Source organism: Babylonia areolata, chromosome 26 (genome assembly GCF_041734735.1).
Source record: "Babylonia areolata isolate BAREFJ2019XMU chromosome 26, ASM4173473v1, whole genome shotgun sequence".
Classification (NCBI taxonomy): domain Eukaryota; kingdom Metazoa; phylum Mollusca; class Gastropoda; order Neogastropoda; family Buccinidae; genus Babylonia; species Babylonia areolata.
This window is the reverse complement of record NC_134901.1, coordinates 13,570,763-13,596,021: the sequence shown is the minus strand read 5'-3', so window position 1 is coordinate 13,596,021 and position 25,259 is coordinate 13,570,763. Positions and strand designations below refer to the sequence as shown.

At 42.5% G+C, this 25,259-nt stretch overlaps 2 protein-coding genes across 6 annotated transcripts in view; one reads left to right on the top strand and one right to left on the bottom strand.

Moving 5' to 3' along the window:
• The window catches only part of LOC143300724 (uncharacterized), a 94,311-nt gene that overhangs the window by 15,115 nt on the left and 53,937 nt on the right, over window positions 1-25,259 (top strand). For all 5 annotated transcript variants that reach the window (XR_013057686.1, XM_076614603.1, XM_076614606.1 and 2 more), the window contains exon 2: window positions 5,144-5,456. Coding sequence is in view for 4 of the 5 variants with exons in the window: in XM_076614603.1 (XP_076470718.1) it covers window positions 5,356-5,456 (101 nt within the window). In the remaining variant the exon portion in view is untranslated. The remainder of the gene's footprint in view (window positions 1-5,143; window positions 5,457-25,259) is intronic.
• Window positions 1-25,259, bottom strand: part of LOC143300725 (putative Nudix hydrolase NudL) — a 59,876-nt gene that overhangs the window by 29,620 nt on the left and 4,997 nt on the right. The gene's annotated exons all lie outside the window — the stretch shown is intronic.

Here is a 25,259-nt window from a genome sequence, read left to right as displayed (position 1 = left end):
AAAACTTCTGCATTTTGAGAGATAACTCGCAGCATGCGTTTTCAAGGGTTCTGACAATGAGTTGCCATTTTATTAGGCGTTCGTACCGAAGATACTGAGCTAAGAGAGGTTCGAACAGGCTTGGGTTTTACAGTCAATGACTTAAGTAGTGAACACACCTCAGGTCACCCTGACCTGAATCACGGAGAAGACATCCTGATGGAAATGTATGCCGATCCGTGAAGCATAATTTGTCGAAAGAAAAGGACTTATCTGGTGCTATTATAGTGTATATTACGCCCGAAAATGTATTTACGATTTTTTTAAACGATCTGTCGAAGTTGGAAAGTCGTGATGTAGACAAAGGGAAAGATTTAAACTTTGACAGATCTAAATTATGATCGTAAAAGAAAAATGAAAAGCCGATCAACGCACTGTTGGCTGCTTAACATAGAATTGTAAGATTCCCAGCAAGACACTTTCAGTCCGGCAAACACTCGTTTCTGATGGTGAACCCCGGGGTTTTCCATTTTGTTGTTGTCACAAGTTTAACAGAAATCACACATGACCCATGAAGACTTTGCCTCTTGTTTATTTTTATTTTTACAAGGCCTTGAGGGCACAGGGGCGAAAACAAAACTTTTACCTGTATAAGATTCAAAATATGTATCCTGGGTGAATGAAAGCTCTGTTTCCAGCGTTCCCGTTACTACCAGAACAAGGACTGAACTGAATATAGCATACGTGCAGGCAGTGCCGCTATCAAGAGGGCATGTCAGAGGTATAGGGCCAGACGTGCCATGTGCCTTGTTCCCTCCCCGATAACATCACACACCACTGGCGCTGCTACCCTCTCTCCACCAGTCGGCCTGCAGATCCTCTCTGTGTGAAACATCCCGTAGCATTATAGGGTGTCTTTTTTTTTCTCCTTATCCAGGCATCATACTAAAGCCTGTTCCAAAACCAAAGCACCGAACAAAAGACCCAATGGGCGCAAGCCAATGCATCGTTAAAAAAAGAAAAAGAAAAAAAAAAAGAAGTCTATAGCATGTTCAATAACCACAGCCACTCTGTGGTCTTCAGATCGAAGAGACGCAGACGGAGAGACAGGAGGGAGGGGAGAGACAGGAGGGAGGAGAGGGGGTGGGGATGGTTTCAAGACTCGCCTGTGATGCCCACTCAGCCCGATACAGAAATAATGAAACACACACACACACACACACGCGCACACACACACACACACACAGCCTACTATTTTGACAGATTTTTTTAAAAGCGCACACTGTTGTGACCTTGACTCTTGACCCAAACGCTGTCCAACATACACGTTGTTCCATTATATGTTGTGATTTCGAAATTTGACCAGAGTACCCCTCCGACGACTCGACATATACATTTAGTTCTCATCTTTCTTGTATCTTCAAGGTCTCCAAGTATATATGTCATATTGTGACGTTGATCTTTTACCTCTGACCTTGAATTCAACATGGCCATGTTAGCTGAAAGACTGGATACAAGATATTAACTCTGCCAGGCTTTTTATTTAAAAAAAAAAAAAAAAATTCAACGAGTAATGACTGACCGAGCATCTCTCTTCCTGCCTCCCACTAACGTCACCATAAAGAGGATGATTGGAGAGGTGGTGGTTCTTGTTTCATGATGACAGTACTACCAGTTTTGGAGGTTTTGTTGCTTTTAAGAGATGTAGTGCAGGATATCTGGATCCGATTGCAAGCTTTGAATTGACGCCTTCTTGAAAGTGAAGCTATCAAATTAGGTTGCATGATTACACTCCTCTCTGTCCGCCTATCTCTCTTTCATCCTCTTTCTCTGCCTGTTTCTCCTCTCTCTATTTTTTTAACTTTCTATTTTTTGTCTACATCTGTCTCTCCTCTCCTTCTATTTTTGCTACATACGTATTACGAGAAAGTGATATTTTATGTGTGCTGTGCATGTCACTTAATCCGATATATGCATAAAATAGTTCATTTTCTTCGTGGCTTCTCAAATCATCATTGTCGTTTTTCACAGTGAAGTTGTTTGTTGTTGACTCACAAGATCCCAACACACCCCATCCCCTCTTCTCACGGGATGAAATGGCCAAACCCAGAGTACTAGATTCGCTGTTCCCATACCAGCTGCTGCAGCTGTTCAAATGACAACGACTATTCGGACAGACAGATAGAGAAAGAGAGAGACAAATCGACAGACATGCTGAGACACCGAGAGACGCGGAGAGATAATGAATGAATGAAGGCAGGAAGAAACTGACAAACTAATTATCTATAAAGATCTTTTTCACTGCAGTGAAAAGGATAAGCACGTAACAAGATAAATTATCACTTCGAGGCGGAATCACGCTAATCTGTTGGTTCTAAAATGCATTCACACATACACACACATACGCACGCACGCGCACACACACACACAAACACACTAACATACACAGACAGAGAGAGAGAAATCGCAGATGTTTTTGGTCCCTTTTCAAATAAAGTACGGGTTTTGTGAGTTCTTTGGCAAGCACTGACAGTGCCAGACAGCGTCCAGACTGTTCGTTCTGAAAGAGTACAAACAGCGGGAGAACATCTGACTACTGATGCTTGTTCGGAGAGAACTGGAGAAAAAGAGATGACGGATTTGGAAGATATTTTTACCGCGCGCGCGCGCGCGCACACACACACACACACACACACACAAACCGGGGGTGCGGGGTTGGGGGGATGGGGGGCGGAGAGTAAAGACAGCATGATTTAACACCACCTTTACTCCTTATCTATGAGGTACTCATTACCGAAACTTCTCGAAGATTTGTCACACTCCACGTGATGGCGAGAACACGTATTATGGAAGACATTTAACCCTGAGTGCTTCGGCTTGGAAAGGAGGGGTGCTGAAACCGGCCCATAAGCATGAATTTAGGTTACCGGAGAACGGTGTTTTGAAGGAACCCCCCCCCATCCCCCCGCCCCCATCCCCCCTCCGGACCCCCCTTTTTAGGAAATCCACCCGGTTCTTCGCTGGCTGCCTTTGCCGTCGGAAGTTGTCGTCCTCACGAACGTTAAACACTCGGCAATTAACCTTGCGGTGTGTACACAGGGTCAGTTTGGCCTGTCACTCATCCTACCCGCGTGACCTCATTTGTGTTTGCTCCTGGCTGTTGTTCCCTGACGAGCAGCAATTCCCGGTGGTTTGTTTGCAACACCGAGAGGATTGCGCAATGCTTGAGAAAGAGATTAAGCTTTGGTTAAAAGCGGAGGAACGGGCCTAGATGTCACTACTATCCCCAGAAATGTAATCACGACCGACTCTGAACACGTGCAATTATGAAGCTGTCTTTTTTTTCTGCTGCTTCTTCTTTTTTTTCTTCTTCTTTAAAAAAAAAAAAAAAAAAATCAAAAGCAAAAATACTTGTGAAATAGTGCAAGAGACAGAACAGGAAGATATAAAGTGAAATTACTAAAATAAAATCTTCGTATCAAATCTGGCAAGAGAGAAAGAGAGAGAATGAGGGAGAGAGAGACAGAGAGAGAGAGATGTGTGTGTGGGAGGGGGTGGGGAGAGGCCGAGGGGGGCGGGGGTAGTCGAAGCAACGTAATAATTATGCATCGCCGTTATCTTACAACTTACCGGTAAGCAAAAGGCCAAAGACAAACGGAGTTGGATAATGTGAAGGAGAAATGAAATTAAACGAAATGGGGTAACAGAGAAGCAGAATGCATCATTAGACAAAATCCAACGACTTAGTTATTTTGAAGCATAACATCAACAGGAGCACCACCACCAACATTAAAACCGTTATAATATATTTCAGTACACATGTATTTGGGGTTTTAAAAAAATCTTCTTCTTTTTTTAAAAAGAATATCCTCTGCAAGGGGTAAAACAATTATAGCAATAATTACGATTAAAATGTGTGACAATAATATTATTGTAAATAAAAACAGTAGTGAATATAATGGTTAAAATCACACTGCTACTGCTACTGGTACTTCTACTACGACTACTAATAATAATAATAACAATAAGAAATAAATAAATAATGAAGATAGATAAAAACACAACAAAAACAACGATGTCAGGAAGGAATCCCGACGCCCCCCCCCCAACCCCCCCACCCCTCCCTCCCTTTCTTCAGACGTACCCGACTGATTCCAGACGACTACCACTTGACAATCCGTAGTCATGTAACAGAAGACCAGACTTCCGATAAGATGCTTTTTATCTAGCCAAGAGGAAGCAAAAAGAGCACGCGCAACGTTCACGTACGTCTAATCGCAGCAAGCGAAATGGTCACGTAGCACTCACTACAGTAAATGTGGCGTATTGTCCGTTGACGGACAGCTTGACCGAGTGAGGGGACGCGTTGATTGCAACAGTGAATCAGCCAGAACGAAAACAATGGTCAACTTTGTTTCAGTTAGTACTGCAGATGGAAAAATTCTCCACATGCCCACAAACAACAACAAAGAAAAACAAAACAAAGCAAACAAACAAAACAGCAATAACAGCCATGGACATACTCCCCCCCCCCCCCCCCCCTTTGAATATGAAAAGCTACACCAGTTGGAATAAGAGAGAGAGAGAGAGAGAGAGAGTTTCCTTCTCTGTGACGTAACGTCAGTAGAGCTTACATTGTCTCCTCTTTGTTTTGGGTACACGTTTTACTTGGAGGGGGGTGGAGTGTATAACAAAAGAGAAACACTCAGCCGAAACATAAAACTTTAGGAAAGTGGAGAAACGTAAAACTTATGGGTAAGACGAATTGTAAACGAATAGCGACTTAGCAGAGGCATAACAAGTTTATATTAAACATACCTTTGTGTTAACTGACCTATTTTCTTTGGGGCTGAGTACAGCAATCCATGTGATTCCAAGTAAGCTGTAATGTGCCTTGGCTTTCCTCCCGCTGCTCAAACCTACTTGTTACTGTTTCCATTCACGCTCCTTTCCTTGTCCTGCACACATCCACGCATGTAATTTACCTGCACAACCTTTACCTTCATGTTTCTCAGTGAGACATCTTCCATGTGATTCTAAGCTACAGTTTTATTTCACACCGCATTATTTGTGATGCTACTTCTGACTGCCTTTAGCTTGATTACGAACTATAGGCCAACGTGTGCATATAATATGTACGGGTGTCTTTTGCCCTGTTCTCCAGACCAACGCCAAGGTCGGTGGGTGCAGAACCAATCCTGACAAAACACCACACACAGAGAGGTGCCAGGAGTCAGCCGACAAGGGTGTACCAAGGTTACATGTCCACCCCAGCAAGTGGCTCCTATCCCACAGCAGTCAGCCACACAGCCCCTTTCAGAACCAGCCAGGACCGCTGCACAGGAGGGCTCAACGCCTTCCAAACCACGCCATTCAATGAGCGTACGGTGCAGCTGGGCCAGGTCCTCTCACCGCCCCACCCTCACCAGGTCCACCCTCACTCTGGCTCACAGACCCTACAGTCGTGCAGCAACCAGGTGAGTGAGGAGTGACTCGACAATCCAATCTAAATCATGTTGTTCATAGTCCAGATGACCACAAATTAAGGGGCCTTTCCAGGGCTGTTTTTTTCTTTCTTTTTTAAGAATCAGTCGAAGAAAAAACGAAATAAAGTTAAATGGCCGGTTAAAACAATGTCAATACGACCAATTCACCCATGTCTCGCTAAATCATGATATTTCTGAAAACAACGTGAAAAAGAGCAGCTCACCAACGTCTGGTTTCGTCCACGTACTGTGACTTGGAAAAGTAGGATGGTTAAACAATTTGTACTACATTGGTATATATATCCATTGCATGATGCCCCCCTGTAATCATGTCATGTTCAAGGACCTCTATGTAGGCTGGCGTGTGGTTCCGTTCGTGGATTTATGTTCTGTTACCTCTAAGTTCTGCCAGTCGGTATAGTCCTTTCTGTTGCGAGGGGGACGGAAGCAGACGATGTTGGGCGGCAGAGGGGCGGGAGAGTGGGGAGGTGGGGGCTCAGAAAAGAGACGTATCATGAAAGACGTTGGCTTGAGACGTATCATTACAAAACCCATGTCAGCTATCCTCTGTGATGGGCAGAATACGAAACGGATACAGATCAATTATTTGAGGAAAAATGTGGGGATGGGGGTGATCACTTTCCATGGAAAGAAAAAAAAGGCGGGAAACAGTTCGTGTCAATGCTATACCACCCTATATATATATATATATATATATATATATATATTACTACATTTCTTTGTTCAGAAATACATAACCCTCTTCGTTTGGTGCTATTTCTCCAACTGTGAAGCGATGTATCAGAAACTAATATCTTCCGCATTGGTTGAAATGCCCTACAAACTGTTTTCCCAGTTCAACAAAGTTGTATTTTCTCGAAAGGTTATGGACAAAGATATATTTTCGCTTTCTTCCTTTCTTATATGCTCCCTACCATCATTCCCCACCCCCTCCAACACCAGCAACCTCACCCCCCCCCCCCCCAACCCCCCTCTCTCCATTTGTTTGCACATGTGTGCGTACGTGTATGCGATAGTTTGCTTTTATCATTATAATTTAGGCCAAATGCGAAGGTCTTGTTGTAATTTCTGTTTGAGTCAACGTCAGTTTATTTTCTTCAGGACAACAAAAGGGGGTGAAGGGTTTGAACGTGGTGGTATTGACAGGTTTGAAGCCAGTGTCAGGAGTCGGGACCCAAGGCAACAGTGTGTGTGTGTTTGTACAGCGCTTCCCTCGCGCTTCACATGGGGGTGGAAAAAAGTCGCGTGGAAAGTAAGGGTAAGCGAAGGGTAAGCGGTAACGAGGTTCAGGTACAAACCAACACACCAACACACACGCACATATATATAATCAATTAAAAAATGAATGACAAAATCATAACATAAGAGATTCAGTATGTTTGTATAGCGAACGTGGAAAAGGATTCACGATATTGTGTGCGTTGATTGCAGCTTTACGCCCTCCGGACGTTTAGCTTTGGCTGTGAACAAAAAAGAAGAAAAAAGAATGAATTAATTATTGAGAGAATATACGTGCTTGTGCACATAATTATATGTCCCATTTTCATGTTTCTCTCTCTCTCTCTCTCTCTCTCTCTCTCTCTGGGACATGACGGGTACTGGTGGCCAGGCAGCAGCTCACGCCATCTGGTGCAGTACATCTCACTCTGTTTAGAGTTGTGCTGGACTTGCATTTCCAGAGTCGTAGAGAAGTATACACTTACGAAAAGGTAATACATGTAGATTTCATCTCTGAGCAAGAACGACCAGAAAGGGGTGGTCTTCTTCATGCCCCCCACCCCCCACCCCCGACCTCCCCCCCTCCCTTATAACAAATAAGCTAGAAAACTGTATTTTCAGAAAGCGAGAGAGAGAGAGAGAAGGCGAGAGGTGTGGGGGTGGGGGCGGGTAGGGGGCGAGTACTGGTATAAGTACAGAACCCTCTATTATCTGCTTTGGGTTCCTAAAGTAAAGCTATCATTATCCTGTTACCAAGACGTGCTTGATTAGTGTCTCTGCACATTTTTAAGTCTTCAAGCGGACAGTGAAGTCACTTACGAAGTTTTCCGGAGTTCTAGTCAAAATAAAAGGTGCAAGAAATGTGCAGGAAAAAAAAAAAAGAAAAAAAAGAAAAAAGAAAGAAAGTGAAAATCATTCTACCGCCCCTTCGACACACCACTCGAGTGATTTTCAATCTGTTTCCGTTTTCATCGTCTCTGAAAACAGATTGAATCAGGTGACATGATCTTTGTGATGCTTTTTTTTCTTTTTTCTTTTTTTCCCTTTATTGTTTGTTTATTTTTTTTAAATATCCAAGGCCGGTTTGTGAGACGAACGCAATGTAAGGGACGGAATGGGGGAAGGGCATGGGGAGCAACTCAATCCATGTGTGTGTGTGTGTGTGTGTGTGTGTGTGTGCGCGCGCACGCGCGCGCCACTGTGCTCATTCATTCGCCGCAACTATCGTATACTTTTAAAACAGACACGCGATCTGTTGGGTTGTTCACTCCTTTCAAAGAAATCCAAAGCAAAGTGTGTGTGTGTGTGTGTGTGTGTGTGTGTGTGTGTGTGTGTGTGTGTGCGTGTGTGTGCTCGCCGCGACTATCGTACAGCCGGCCAAGTTTTAAAACAGATACCCGATCTGTTGGGTGGTTCACTCTTTTCAAAAAAATTCAAAGCAAAGTAAACAGAGAAGGGGAATAGGATACACAGAAAGACTGAGGGACAGGTAGAGAGAGGGAAGGAGGTGGCTGGGGTGAGGTAATATAAGGGAGGAGAGCACGTGATGGCTTTGCTCAGGTCAGCGTGCCCCAGACGCATGTGTCCGACTAGCAACAAAAACTGTTACATTATGTTGGTGTGTTGGGCAAGCATGGAAACAACCACTTCCTCAGTACACTCCCTTTGAGCTGATTGTTCCTTTGTTGTCATGTTCTCCAGGGAAAGATGGACTCTCTGGGGGAGGGGTGGTGGTGGTGGTGAAGTGGAAGTGAGGGACGGAAGAAAGTGGAGAGGAGCACGTGATGGCTTTGTAAAATCACACGCACATGTTAAGTGCTGCTTGAATGTGAAAAAGTATTTAAAAAAAAAAAAAAAAAAAAAAAAGTTCTTCCTCAAATGTGAGCTTGTGTGTGGTTGGAGCTTTTTTTTTCTTTTTTCTTTTAAATTTTATCTTTTTATTTGTCTTGATAATAACTCCGGGAAGTTTTCCAGCCTCGTGCATGTGATACGAAATACTGGAAGGCGACATATTTGTGACTGCTCTCACTACGGCAAGTCACTAAAACCACGTTAGATGAAAACAAGATGTGAGACGCGAGCTCTGTAACGTCTTCATGCTCCATTTACTGTGGTCAGTGTTGACCATGACTGTCATCATACGTATCACCTGTTTTGTGACATCTCCATAAAGGGAAGGATGGAAAATTTTCAGTGATAACTAGTTAACTACCATCCAAACGAGTTCGTTTTTTTTTTTTTTCTTTTTTTTTCCTAACACTTCTGAATTGCTGTTCTGTTACTATGTACTTGCTGAGAAAACGCTGCGTATCGTTTACTAGGGACAGGCGAACACACACACACACACACACACACACATACACACACAGAAGATAGGCTACACATACAGAAACCCCATTCAGGAATGTTTCATGGAAGAATTTGTTGACACGATGGAGTCGTAACACTGGAATCTGTATATCAACTGCGTAAAACAGCGACACAGAAAGTCCGCATTTTGTAAATTACTCGTGATTGCTACAGCGTGACTTCTCAACGCTCGTGACAGCCCAGTGGATTTTTACAAGTCTTTTCCCCACTCCCATCCCACCTGCCCCAGCCCCTCCCCTTCATATCCCTACCACACATCCCTTTCTTCCTCTTTCATATACACTCCTTTTTTTCTTCGGGGTGGTGGTGATAGGAGTGGCACATAGTATATGTTGATGAAGGGGGTTAAATAAATTAAAAAAAAAAAAAAATCTCCGCCATTTTCCCGCACCGAACTGCCGGTGCCGTTCCGCCGTCCACCGACCCTTCCCCCTCTTCCACAATAAACACTGTTTTTCGCATCTGTCGGTAGAATTTTTGCAAGTTCTTAATGTTTTGCAAACTGCAAAAAGCAGACTTGCGTATTATCATTAACAGGTGAGACCCTCACTGTGCCCTTGGCCTTCACTTTTCGCCACAAGTCACGAGGGTTTAACAGATTATCTGGGTCATCTATGGCCCGTTCGGTGTCGCAGCGATGTTTGCAACGTATGACCGAAGAAAACAATGACAGTTAAAAACATAAACTACCAGAGGAACCATGTCCAAAGATCGCAGGGGGGGAAAAGTGCAGCCTCATCCTTGACAGAAGATGACGTCAAGGTTGTCGTTAAATATGTTCATACGCAATCGATCGGGCACTGTAACAACTATAACATTCGTTATGAGAAACACATTGCAAGAGTTCAACAATTTATAGTGTGCTCCAGAAACATTCATCCCGAGGGCCACGAATGAGAACATGATTACAAGGTTCCATATTATTCATCATAACCATTAAAAATTGGAGAGCCGAACTTGGAAGAGGAAGACGATCCCACGTCCTCCGTGACAATTTGCGTCTACGTCAAACCCATCCCGACATATTTCTCAGGCAAGACATAGGACCCAAACACAGGACAAGGTTGTGATGGTATTCCATATCACACCTGAAACATTTCGCATAACTGAAGTCTTCTCCTAAGATGGTTCTGGTGTTCAGTCGACATAGGAATAACTGAATATCGCTTTTCTGCGACGGACGTGAATGCAACATCATGAACTTGTTACTTCGACCAAAAGTCTAGCGATAACTTTTTTTCTTCTTTTTTTTTTTCCTAAGCAGAAAAGACAGATATTAAAATAAAATTACAAATACAGAAGGAAAATAGACAACTCTCGCAACTAAATGGCCAGCCAAAACTGAGAACGACCGAGGTGAAAATTCATACTCATGCATAAGAACAGGGGAAAAACAAACATAAATGCGACGCTGCAGTGGCAGTGGCGGGATAGCAAGGACCGCGAAAACTCCACAATAAAGAAGCACTGTGCGGACAGAACAATGCAGTCACACACTGGTTAGTGACTGCGTGGCGGACCACCGTGTCCCACTCCACGGGCAACGCCGTTCAAACAGCCATGGGGTTAATAGTTTTGCCGTTCAACACAATGCCTTCTCCAGGACAGGAGCTGAAGTACTGTGCAAGCCATACATGGCAATGTTAGTGGAGTTGTAGGGGGGGCGATGTGGAGGAATGATAGACCGAGGTAAACATTTCCTTGGGGCGCACTCTTTGTGTGGAGACCGCGGACATCATTTGCGATCCCTGTTATGTTTACTTACTCACAAACAGGTGCCCTACAATACACACACACACACACACACACACACACAGAGCGTGTACTTTCAAATACATGTATGCGCAGCGTACTTTCGAACACTTGCACACTTGTACACTTGTGCTTGCAAAATCTTGTAAATACAAATTATTGGTAAATCCGAAAACCGTCGTATTTTTTGCTGACGTTTTTACGAATATTATAAATGCTTCCTTCTTTGCAACAAATCTTAAGAAAATGGCCGAAAATGACACTATATTGCCCTTTTAAAAAAATGCCACAACAAATTCAGCATCCACTCCGTTTAACTTTCACCATTTGAAAAAAACGTCACCACAACCACCAATTTACACTTCAAACCTTTCCTCTTTCACTGAGGATGCAGATCAAATAATGCGTTGATAAAAATCGTCTACATAAAATGTGAATGTTCTGTGCATTTGTTTCTTTGTAAATTTGTGGTTCTGGTGACGTTTTTTTGTTTGTTTTTTTTAAATGGCGAAAGTTAGAATGTCCGATCTATATTAGAGAATCAGACGCATATGTGGACACTATCAGAGAGTGAGGCCATCTATACAAGTTTCTGACAGAGAAAAAAAAGTTTTTGAGAGAGAGAGAGAGAGGGAACACTGAAAGGTTTAATGTCATTAGCTATACAGCTCTAGTGACATAAGGGTGCAAATCAGAACAATAATGATGAAAATAATGAAACAAAATAAAACAGAAAAGAATCATATTGGAAGTCAAATAAACTAACTCTCGACCATCCATTTTCCAAGTTCATGAAAACAAAAACTTTTTTTCTATCAATGTAATTAAGCTATTGACACGAATTACCCTTCTTTCGAATATTATAGGCTTCAGCAATGTACTTCGCCAGTGATCTTACTGTATCGGTATCGTAATCCATTTCCAACACACTGATGGTATCTTTACTCCTTGCAGCACTTGTTTTGAAAACAACACATTTTTCACGAATAGTATCACATAATTTACAGTTAAATAAAAAATGCAGTTCATCTTCTCTTTGAAACCCACACACTGGACAAGGGGAGAGTGTGTATGGTTCTGTGTAAAACCACCCTGGATGTGCATTCAAGCCAAGCGTTCCGAGTCTAAATCTGGCAATGCTTATTATTCTATTCCATTTATTTGATACTTGTTCTGATATACTTCTCTGGCTCGAGCATACTTTTAAAACTAAATATATATATATATATATATATTTCAGAACTTTCCATTTTAGAATGCCAATTTTGTTTATAAGAGGCAATTACTCTGTCTTTGAACTCTAAAATAAAGCTTTCTTCATACCCCACTCCCCGGCACATCCACACAATCCCAAATCCATGCATAGCTAAAATCTTCTTCACATAGTATGCCCAATTTTCTTTCCCTTTGTCCTGCTTAGTAAATAGCATTTCATGTGCCTGCTTACAAATTCTTGATACAGACAGCCTAGATACTTTCAACCAATACTTATACATTTAACGTAAGATTTTATATATAAAGGGTGTCTACTAGTTTCTCCATATATTACTGTATTTGAAGCATGCATTGGAACTTGAAGAAACCATTTGATGTACTTTTCATAAATCTCTGTTTTCACAGAGTCCCCAAATTTCAGCACCATAAGTAAGGGTTGGCTCAATTTGTGCATCAAAAAGTTTCCAGAATATACAGGAATCAAATGAATTCAGTTTGCGCAAAAATCTTAGACTTTCCATGACCCCCTTCTTTCCCTTCCTACATGTTTCTGTGATTATTCTTTTTAAACTGAACTTTGTTTTAAATAGTATACCTAGATATTCATAAGAATTTGTTGCTTTTAAATCTGCAGCCGAACCGTAATTCCATTTCTCATGCCGAGAGAGATACCCACCCTTTCTAAATACAATCACATTTGTTTTGTCTGGATTCACTGTTAAGGATAAACGGTCTGCTTTCTGGTTTCAACATATTTAATAATTGGTTTTGAAGTCCCACAGCTGTGCTAGACAAGAGTATTATATCATCTGCAAATAACTTAAGAAAGATTTCAACCGCCCCAGGAATTATGAGAGAGAGAGAGAGAGAGAGAGAGAGCAAAGTTGTACGTGAACGTCGCCTCGCAATCCCGACCAATACAACCAACCACCCGTGTGTCACCGCGAACGTCATGTCATGTGAAAAGAGGCCTCTGAGAAAGAAACGAAACACACACACACACACATACACAAAGAAAGGAAACACACACACACAAACGTACACACACACGCGCGCGCGTGTGTGTCTGTGTGTGTGTGTGCTCTCATTCAGTGATTTTGTTGCTCCCGAACTGACTGCCCAAGGGAGGTTGATTTCAATTGCGATTCTGTTTTTCTTCTTTTCACTGACAGTCGTTGACATTGTGTGTGTGTGTGTGTGTGAGATAGATAGAGAGAGAGAGAGAGAGAGAGAGAGAGAGAGAGAGAGAAACTACACTGTGTGTGTGTCAGTGTGTGTGTGCGCGTGTGTGTGATCATCCACCGCATACGAGTTGATTTCAACTGCATTTCTGTTTTTCTTCTTTTCAGTGACGGTTGTTTTCAGTGACCGTGGTATTGTGTGTGAAGGCGAGAACTACTGGTTTAGCAGAATTATCCCCTCCCCGAAATATGCAGACGGATTAGCGAACGTCTTTTCTTCGCACACACACACACACACACAGAGAGCACAGGCGGTCTTTTCTTCTCTTCTCTCATGCACACACAAAACATACACACAAGACACGCGCTCGCGCAGACAGTCCTCACTCTTTCCCCCCACCCCCCTTGTCTCTCTCCCAAACATGCAGACATGTGTGCGGTGGGGTGTTGTGCAAGTCACGCGACGGAAACAGTCACGTGTGATAAAGACTTGGCTCAAAGTAGGTCAAAGCTGAGGCAAACGGCGTGCATTTTTCATTGTGTGCTCCTTCTATTTTATTTTATTTTATTCTTTATAAGGGAGGAAGTGGGGTAAGGAATTGGGATGGGGTGTTCTTTTCTTCTTCTGTGTGTGTGTGTGTTTCCTTTCTTCGTCAGAGGCCTCTGTTCATATGACGTGTGTGTGTGTATGTTTCCTTTCTTTGTCAGAGGCCTCTGTTCATATGACTTGTGTGTGTGTGTGTGTGTGTGTGTGTGTGTGTGTGATCGCTCTCACAGTCTCTCTTTCAAAAACAACCTTTTCTCTGTCAGAAACTCGTATGGATGCTCACTCTCCAAAAGTGTCCACATAATTATGCGTCTAATTCCCTAATCGATATAGATAGGGCATTCTTTCTCTCGTAGTTCGTACATCTCATAACTATGAACCACACACAAACACACACACACACACACTGTCAGTGTACATATGAACAATGTATATGTGTATCTCACGACTGCTTGCTGAGAATTGAGCGTGTTTGTGTCCACCCCCCCAAGCCCCCCCCCCCCCCCCCCCGCCCCCCCCCCCTCTCTCTCTCATTAAATTTATGAACTTCCATATATGGTATTGTTCCCATCCGTTGTATTTGTTGCACACCATCTTCTGTTCTTCAGTTCACGGTCTGTCGGCCTGTCTGCCATCTTTATAATTTGCCCATTTGTCTGCCTGCCTGCCTGTCTCTTTTTCTGTGTTACTTGTGTGTTATTGATTACACACCCTTGTCTCTCTGTCACTCTCATATATCGATCACACTGTCATTATTTTCATTCTACGTGTGTGATAATTATAGAACATGCTGTTTCTTTGAGTGGCATACATTTCTCCCTCCGTGCCTGTCTGTCATTTCTCTGACGCAGACGGAGTCCCCCATCCCCTCCTCCCCATCCCCTTTAACTCCTTCAGTCTGTCTGTCCGTCCGTCTCTGTCTGCCTCTCTCTCTGTCTCTGCCTCTCTCTCTCCCCATGTTCCATGTTCCTCTCTGTCTGCCTGTCTGGGGTTTCAGAATCATTCATACTGTCTTTTTGACTGGTATTGATCAACCATGCACCCCTGTCTCTCTTTCTCTCCATCTCAGTATCTATCTGTCTCTTTCAGGTTTAAGTCTCTGATACAGGTCCTGCTACCCAGTCTGAGGCCCGCACCCCCCCCCAACCCCCCCTCTACGCTCCCCCCAACCCCCTCCCCACCCTCCCTCCAGATTAGACAATGTTGTTTCAGTCCTTTCTCTGTTTATATCATATCTGTCTGCCAGTCTCTGCTTTAACATAAATCATTGCCCCCCCCCCCCCCCCCACACACACACACACACCCTCTCTCTCTCTCTCTGTCTGGATCTATCTTCTATCTGTAAGTCTGTCTGATAAAGATCATACCAACAAAACGCGCGCGCGCGCACACACACATACATACACACACACACACACACACACTACCCGAACTCTGTGTGGTTCAAGTTATCTGTGAGCAGAAAGGAAACGTTCCCTGGGGAAAGACAGATCATTCAGACAGGCTTTCCTCCAATTATTGAAGTGCTTTCGATTTCAACTCCTACCCCCTCCCTACACACACACATACTAACCTGCCCACCCAACCTCTTTATCTTTAGCACGCGAAAAATGTAAAGGAAGGAGTTTTCCTTGTAAACACCTGAAAAAAAAAAAGAAAAAAGGTAAAGGCTATGTTTGGGAGGTATGCGGACAAACACCACAGCCTTTTTCCCCCAAATGAAAACATGCCAGCCTGACTGCCTTTTCCCCTGCTCCCAAACGCCAATTTGCAATCGCCATGGGGTGTAAGGGTAGGGATGGGGTGTGTGACTGTTGTTAATCTTGTCTTAAATAATAGATTATCGGAGAGTTTTCAGTGCAGAGACTTTACAAAATGATCAATCAAAAAACACTTCTTTATTCTGTGCCTGCGTCACGTAGTGGTGTAGCCATGACAAGAACCATTGTGCGGCAAGGCATGTAGACACCCTATCCACAACAGATACACGCACGTCATACACATGCATGCACACACACGCATGGACGCAATAACGCGCGCACACACAAGACAATCGTATCATGCCACCGACAGAAAACAGCAAACAGAAGCGGGTGGGAGAGTGGGGGTGTCAGCCACCAGTGGCCCCTGAAGGTGCCAATTCGTGCTGTAACGCAGACCGAGAGAATTGCCAAAGACTGCAGAACAACAACACGATTCCTCTGCCTTCTGCCAGCCACGGCCTGACCGTATACACTTCGCACGTTGCCAACGGACTGTTTTTTTTGGTGTGTTTTTTTCAACAGCCAACAACGCTGCCACTCCGAGAAAACTCGGTTACCGTTATGTCTGTTGTCAAGCGTGAAAATCTTGGCCATCCACAACATAGGCGTCTGTAGTCGTAACTGATACTGCACCTTGACATCCGCCATAACTGTCAATTTAGGTGCAGCCCAAGTAGTAGAATACTAGTAACTAACGGTAATATGCCTGTGCTGAGTGGTGAACTACTGAACGCTTCGCATGTTAATGGCTTGTACGTATAGTAACGTATACTGAACAAAAGGAAAAAAAAAAAAAAAGGGTGGGGGTGGGGGGGGGGGGGGGGGGATCGACGGATAGAAGACATAATACCAAATGAAACTTGAAAGTATCGTCATGAATAAAACTTGAAGGTATCTTTATAGGGGACAAATCAATATAATGGAAAGTTCTCTGGGATAGGGTAGTATAGAACAAAATAATAATAATAATAAAGAAAAAAAGATGTTCCACTGTCTATATTCTTGTCAGTGTAAGTGGAAGCCGATAATCTTGTAAAGGCTTGATAATAGCAAAACATCAAAGTTTCTTACAGTTCCATGTTGAACCCCCCCCCCCCCACACACACACACACACACACAAACAAAAAAACAAAAACAACAACCCAAAACCAAAAGGAACAAACAAACAAACAAAAAAACGGAAGAAAAAAGTTCATATTCCATAAGGGCTATTGAAAAAAACAACAACAATAAGACACAAATCAACAACGACCCGCCCTTGTCGCGGATGTAAATTCACTCACACTTTTCTTTGAATTGTAAAAAATCTGTATTCAATTCAAACAGTGCCAATATCTGATTCAAAATATGAAAAAAAAGGTTGGGTAAGAGACTGGATGGGAACAAAAGAGAGTAGATGAAATCAACGAGTATCACAAACAAACACTGAAACAGCGCACGTATAAGCAGAAAAAACCCTAAGAGATGCAGGATGGGTGAACAATACATTAATTAAACGTTCACAATCACACCATTAGCTTCACAAGATCCTATACCATATGTATAATGAAGATAATGATTAGATTTTAATAGCAAATTGCTCAGAACAGTGATTGTAGTCGATTAAGTGAAGAACGTTCAGGCAAAACTCGTCCGTTCCCGTCTCGCAGAGTTGCCAGTTTCAGAGACCCCTCTTTCATCCTCTCAGATTCAGCACACGTTTGATCAGCTGTCATAAAAGTATTCGTTCGGCCTGTGTGTGTGTGTGAGTGTGTGTGGTGTGTTTGCGCGCGCATCCAGTAAATGATGAATAGTCCGAACTCCAGTTCTCTGTCAGAGGACCAGAAAGAAGGGGAAAAAAACAAGATAAATGTTGCCGTGTACGACACTGGTCGAGCCGTGAGTAGGTTGTCTGGCGAGGACAAAATGATGTAAGCAGCTTTGCGTTCAAACTAGGAGTGATGTCACACAATCTGTCCGCGGGTTAGCCTAGTTGGGAAAAACGTCGCCTGATGTAGCTCGTGTGTGAGCAGTTTTGGAGCAAGCATAGCGCGCTTGGTCACATAAAACTAGAATGTTTGGGTAACAATGCTCGAAACATTCCATTCTGACAAATCACCCCCGTTATTGAACAACCGTACAGTGGCACTTGTCCCAAACTGCACTTCGCCAGCTGTTGTCCTGTAAAATTATACTTGTGGCTGTCATCAAAATTTCTCACTTTCTCACGCAAATCCTACCAAAGCTTATGATCGGACCTGCCGTTGACAATATACAGGCAAGTTTGTGAGGCAGGTGTGACCAAAAACAAAAGCCATTATTCACTGGTTACACCTCAGTCTGTCCATTGGAACGATTCAGTCTTATTGGCAGGAAACTAAGAGGCCTCTGCCGATTTTATAACTGCCAATGCTTAAAAAGCGATGTCTTAAAATGAGGTCAATATACTTACAAATGTACTGGTTTATTTCTTTTGACTTACATACAAAGCTTAAAGGCATATATCTAGTTCTCTCTTTACGAGAAATATATAACAAACCATAACATCAACGGCGGTGGTGTAAAACGCACAATCACATAATAACTACAATCATGACGTTAACAAGAAATCATACATTAGCCATCACGATAATTATCTTTTCTTTTCTTTTTCTTTTTTTAAAATTTTTTTTAACAATGATTATTTTAAGCTGCTGGTCAGTGAAATATTTAGCAGTATACTGTACAGGATCGGAAACTTCCCCCTGCTGAGTTGAATGGAGACAGACAGAGGGACAGACCAGCAGACAGACAAGCAGTCACACTAACAAAGAAAGTCCGTAAGGCGTGTATGCCAGCATGCGTGTACACAGTAATGCGAACACACACACACACACACACACACACACACACACACACACACACACACACACACAAACACACACGTTTCAAGTATTAATTATCCTTTCACTCCTATTCGAGTATGGAGGATTACTACAAAATAATGTTTTCATGCCCAGAACAAACATTTCCAAATACACAACAATGTCACATAAAAGTTGGGAAAACACAAATGTCTTTTAACTCCGAAAGCGTAGCCAGGCAACGTTTGCAAATCTAATCATCTTACTGCAAAAATGACTTTTTGCCTCCTTTGAGCATACTACAGAAATTAAAAACCGATTTTGGAGACAAATATTTTTTTAGGAACATCTGTTTCGCAACTGATCATAACTGGGACATTCCATTATAAAATGGAACTCATCCCCAATCAGAGACATGTTACAAACTTTACAAAGCCGTAACTCTCGTGGTATTCCTTTGTGTGTCCCTGTTTCTATTTCCAGCTTATGATTACTACTTCGAAATTTGAAGACGCTGATAACGTAATTATCAGGCATTTGACTTATATATCTTTCTCTGCCAAATCCACTTTTGAAATTTCAATAAAAGAAACATTTATTACTCGCCTCCAGAGCATGTCTCCATAGATTTTGAAAATTATCTCTCAAAGCAATATTGACATTCTTGCAGAAAGATTCCCTCTCTAAGAAGAATTTAGCATCCCAAACACAGTCATTCCCTGATTCTATTAAAATTTGTCTGATATTACTCACCCATTTTGAAGAATAAATACCATTTCGATACAAGTCAAGTAACATCAAATATATTTTACCAGTATATTTTTCTGTGTTTGATATCACTAAGCTGGTCCAAAATCGAACCAATCTCATTTTCACTAACTCACTGATTGGATAGATACCAGTTTTTCCATAAATAAGTTGGGTCATAGTATTCCTGTTCAGTTTAAAGAAGAGTTTCAAAATTTTCAATTATAATTTTTCAAGTATATTTACATTTTCATAACCCCATATGTCTGCACCATACAACAAAATAGGAACAATCATAGACTGGTACATGTCCAAACAATATGTAATGGCAAACTTTGATTTCTGGCTGACTGAAGTAACGAAAACATAGCTCTTTGAGCCTGTTCATAAATTCTTTTTTTAGCTTTGTAAAAAAAATTCCGTTTCTACTAAATTCGATAACAAGATATTTAAAAGAATCGACAACATCCAAACGTACATTACCAAACTTAAAAACAGGCCTTAGCTTGTTTGTAGAATTAAATATCATCACTTTCGTTTTCTTTACATTAACCACTGGTTTCCATTTTAAACAATATTTGTGAAAAACATTGAGGGACTGTTGTGATCCTTCTTTCTTCTCCGAAAGTACAATTGTCATCTGCATACAAGATTACAAATAATCGCATGTTACTATCTAAGTCTGAAATAATATTGACATTCAATAAAAGATCAATAGATGGACTCTTATGCTGTCAAATACGACTCTAAATCATTGGGATACAAAGAAAAAAGCAAAGGCGAGAGATTTTCTCCTTGTCGTACACCCTTACAAATGCTAAAGAAATCCGATTTTTCACCATTTAAAAACACCCATCACTTAATTCTATCATGCATATTCATTTTGACACGCAAAATTTTACCATTCACGCCTTCATGAACATGTTTTTGCCATAACCCACTTCTCCAAACTGAATCAAAGGCTTTTTTCAAAATCAACAAAAGCACAATAAAGTTACTTCTTTTTCATGGAAAAAATATCAATTAGTAATTTCAAAACAAACATTTGATCTAATGTAGAATGGGATCGTCTTAAACCTGCTTGGGGCCCCTGAAAGTATATTGTTTGCATTGATATAATCAGCCAGTCTAGTAAGTAACACTGTAGTAAACACACACACACACACACACACAAAGAGCAGAAGGGGAGAGGTCGGAGGAAGTGAAAATGTCAAAATATGGGCTCGAGGTTGTTTTCCGAAAAAAAGAAAAATCCAAGACAGTCCCTTTATGAATCGATTGGTACCACGAACGCAGTCACTGGTGTGAGGAAAAATTAAAAAAACACACTGACTTCACTTCTTAAGGGATGGGGAATGCTTTGGGAATGGAAGTTGCTTTTATATTATCCTACACCGGTGTATGCCTTTGGTGTTCGTAATTCAAGACAGCTAATGAATCTGCTGTTGGAATACTGCCATTTCTCAGATACGGCATGGTGTCAGTTTCAGTTTCAGTTTCACTTTCTCAAGGAGGCGTCACTGCGTTCGGACAAATCCATACACGCTACACCACATCTGTTGAGCAGATGCCTGACCAGCAGCATAACCCAACGCGCTTAGTCAGGCCTTGAGTGCATGCTTACATATTTGTGTACCTATGAAAGTGGATTTCATTTTACGTAATTTCGCCAGAGGACAACACTCTCGTTGCCATGGGTTCTTTTTCAGTGCGCCAAGTGCGTGCTGCACACGGGACCTCGGTTTATCGTCTCATCCGAAAGACTAGACGCTCAGTTTGATTTTCCAGTCAAACTTAGGAGAAAGGGCGAGAGCGGGATTCGAACCCAGGTGTCAGTCCAGACCAATCAATCTTTCAAGGGTGGAGAAGGGTGAGGGTAGAAGAGAGTGGACAGGTAATGAAAGAGGTGGATTATAACTCAGTCTGTGAACGGGCGTTGACCCTACAGAGCCAACTCCAGTACACACAATCCCTACCCAATTCACACAAACACACACACACACACGAGCCCAATGCATAGCTGTTGCATAATGCAGACTTGCTCTTGAAGCACTGACATATCTGCACTCTCTCTCTCTATATATATATATATATGTCTTTATTCATGAACTTCCATATATGGTATCGTTCCAATCGGCTGTATTTATTACATGCCACACCATCGGTTTCTGTTCTCCCACTGTCTGCCGCTTCTATTTAATCTGCCCATCTGCCTGCCTGTCTGCCTCTCTCTCTCTCTCTCTGATGACTGTGTGTTAAAAATGAACATACAAAACTTAATTCCACTAAAACTCCCACGTCTATATATAATTATGCTCGGCGAGATCCTTCACAAACTCATGACTTGTGTGTTTCGTTCAGTCAGTTATAGCACACGATCGGCATCCCCGCTCCCCAACTCTCAGAGTATGTTATATAAATGTCTGTGGCATGACTCAGAAGCGAAACTGAGGTCTTTATCTAGAATAAACTTTCGTTTTTCACGTTTCTCTCTCTCCTACAAGAGGGCGGGTGTAGGGTTATATTATCTCTGTCTGTCAACCATTGGGACGCAGATGTACACTTACTAACCGATCAAACTTAGAGTTGGCTTAGTGACCAGTTATATGTCTGAGGGGTAAATCACAAAGCGACTAAGGTGCGTATGTTTCTTGATTAAATATTCAAAGCAAATCAAAATGTCGGCCGGAGCAGCAAAGGCGCTCCTGGAAAGAGCACAGATCAGAAGCCGCGTTAATGACTGGTCAGCATCCACAATCAACTCTGGCTAGCTGGTTATATAGGTCCATCTGTGTGTGAGTTAGCCCGGTAGGACTGATGTGGATTTCTGCGCACGGACTATAAGAAATATCTGAGCCTCAGAGAGAGAGAGAGAGAGAGGGTGGTGTGGGGGGAGGTTAACATACATACATACATACATACATATATATATATATATATATATATATATATATATATATATATATATATATATATACAGTTTCCTGAAGTCGGTAGGAAAAGAATCGTCAAAACGTTAAGTTGCAAATCTTGCAGTCTGAATGGGAATGGTACCAAGAAGTGTTGCGTTTATAAAATTTTTATTCCAGAATGTATCCTTGATAACGGTCATTGGACGTCCGGACTTTGGGTGGAGGTTTTAAGGAAGAACTCTAAGTATAAACTTATCTCGTGTGCACAGAAGAGAGAGAGAGAGAGAGAGAGAGAGAGAGAGAGAGAATTTTATTTCTGAGGGTAATAGAATAAGCAACAATGCTTTTTTTTCATCCAGTCCCCAAAAGGAGAAAATTGGGGAAAACTATAAACAAATGAATTGCAAATAGCATCACATAACATCAAACGAGAAAGGAAGAAGAAGAAAAAAAATCAAAGCATCACATTCACTACAAATCATGGAAAGGACTACATGGAAATTGGAGAGAGAGAGAGAGAGATCCTAATATCAGCGACGATTATATTATAAGTGTGTATTTGGGAAGAGAGAGAGATCGAGAGAGATTTTTTCCTAATATCAGTGACGATAATAAGTGTGTATTAATTTTTGGAAAAGATACTGTGGGGAAGCGGGTGTATTTGGGAAAGAGACTGTGGGGATCCGAAATCGTGTTGCTAATTGCCAAGTCGATTGCAAATGAGACATTTCTGGACATTTCACTTGACATGTACTGGAGATACAACATCAGGCCGAGAGGGCGAACAGAATAACAGCAGACGAAGCATCAGCAGCTGGGGGATGAGAGAAGAGAAGGGATGAACTTGAACAAAAAAAACAACAAACAAACAAAAAAGCAAACAAAAAAAATCACTCGTTCCCAAGCATCCGAGGATGTTATGCTGACGTGGGGTGTTGAGAGCTGCAGCCCATGGTTTGTCTGCGTGTCTGCCGGCAACTGAGACCGACATGTCAGTGTTTGCTCGCGCACCTCGTCAAATCTGTGCAGCGTGCTTGCTAAGTCCGCCACCAGCCACAACGCACGATGTTTGTTCGTTTTGTATTTGTGCATCTCTCCCGTTTGCACCTTTCCGTGCTGTCTGGGAGTCCCAGACTTAGACATCGATATAGCGTGTCATTTCTGTCTGGCACCCTTTCCCCCTCTCTCTTCGTGTGTGTTTTGCACTACGGTTCTGCACGCTGTCTGCGTCTCCCTCTCTCACGACACGTCTGCGTATTTTCTTTCATTTTCAGTCTTCGGATCATTGCCTGCATCCTCTCTCTTTCTCTCTCGCCCCCCCCCCCCCCCTCCCCCCCAATTTTGGACATGACCCGGCAATAATTTGGGTTCAAAGTGACCTTTGGCATTGTGGACATGGCCTGTTAATGAAGCTGGGTTCATGCAGTGTGACTACTGAGCTGAGCAAATTAATCTTTTCGAGCATTAAAGTTACTGAGATGAAATTGTGACGCATACTTCTGTTGTTGTTTAATTTCATATTTCTGAGCTGGAACTGAATCAAGTTCTCAAAGCTACAGCTCATGTTTCTGTGTGTAGCCAGAACGACCATATCGCAAGAATTCAACAGTCACGGATACACATTAAAACAATGCTGATAATAAGAAGGAACTTAAGTGGCATAGTCGTCCATCTTATAATACATACGAGGTTGAGAGACAGACAGACAGACAGAGACAGACAGGCAGGCAGGCAGACAGACAGCATGGAGTAAGAGACGAAGAAGCGTAGAGACGGTAGACAAAGTTATGATAACGACATTGACCTATTCAGCCACGGGAGTGGGAAAACAAGCAATGGCTGCAGCCTAACCACACCTTGTGACCGACCCGTACTCTTGTTGATGCTGTCTCCCCTGACATACTTTGTTCACCTCTCTGATTCGTCAGCGCTTTTCCCTCTCTACCTGCACCACAAGTACACAGCACGAACAGCAAAAGACACGAAGAGCGCACTTGTGTTTTCAATGCAGGTCTAGACGATCTATAGGCGCCTTTCAAGGGAACGTTTTGTTTTGTTTTTTTTTTGGGGGGGGGGGTTCCAACATAAGTGTTAAACGATCAACAAAGACAAAATGGTTGTCTTTGTGCGTTTAGGCCGTGATTCACCATTTGTTTCAAGTACAGGAGGAGGATACAGCGTCCGCCGGGATCTGTCTGGATGTGAGGAACTCGCACAAATGCCCACACGTTCTCCAATGGTTATTTTCTATTGGAATTTCCCTCTCTCCCTGCCACTGAATTTTGGACTGAAGCAAAAATTATTTATTTATTTATTCAGTACAATGGTTTTTCTTGTTTTAATGTCACTCAGCTGTGAGCACACATTAAACATAACTGTTCGCCGCGGACGAATTTTAATGCTCAATAGAAAACGGTCACCGACACAGACACGCTTTTTACCACTGCAGACATGATGCAAGGCTCGAATATGCGCACGCTCGCACCGCACACACACGCACGCACGCGCCCGCACACACACACACACACACACACATGCGTGCGTGCGTGTGTGCAGATATACACTTATACAAAAACATAAAGAGTGATTTATTTTCGTTGTTGATACTGACACAAAATGTGCAGCTGTACTGTAGTCTCATTCGCGCACAGTATTATGAATCATCCCCAGTGGTATTCACGTGATACAGTGTACAAGCTATTCCCAAAACAGATGCCGCCTGGAGCTGCACATACAAGCAGAAAGTCACGTTCAAATCAATCTGATATAACTCCCCCCCACCCCACCCCTCTCCCTACCAATCGTCCCGTCCCCCAGCTCCACTTCTCTACTCGCAGTGGGTATGGGGAGTAACACCGAACGTGTAACGCGTTCACACTATCTGTCGGAAAACACAGCAAACACCCACACACGCGCGCGAACTGACGTTCGCACGCATCCCCCAATGTACGCACACATATATGCACGCACGCGCGCGCGAGCGAGAAAGACAGACATAAATAAACAGGCAGATAGGCCGATCTTGACTCTTAATAAACGTACAGGTAGACAGATCTACAGAGAAACTGACTGACGGGATAGTAAACTAAGAAACACACACACACACACACACACACACACACACACACACACACATCGGGTGTCCCCAAAAAAGTGAACCGCTTTTTGACAAATATTTTCTCAGTGATAGAAAAACCGAATTCATTGAAAATTTTCACACAGTAACCTAAGGTATCATCTGCAAAG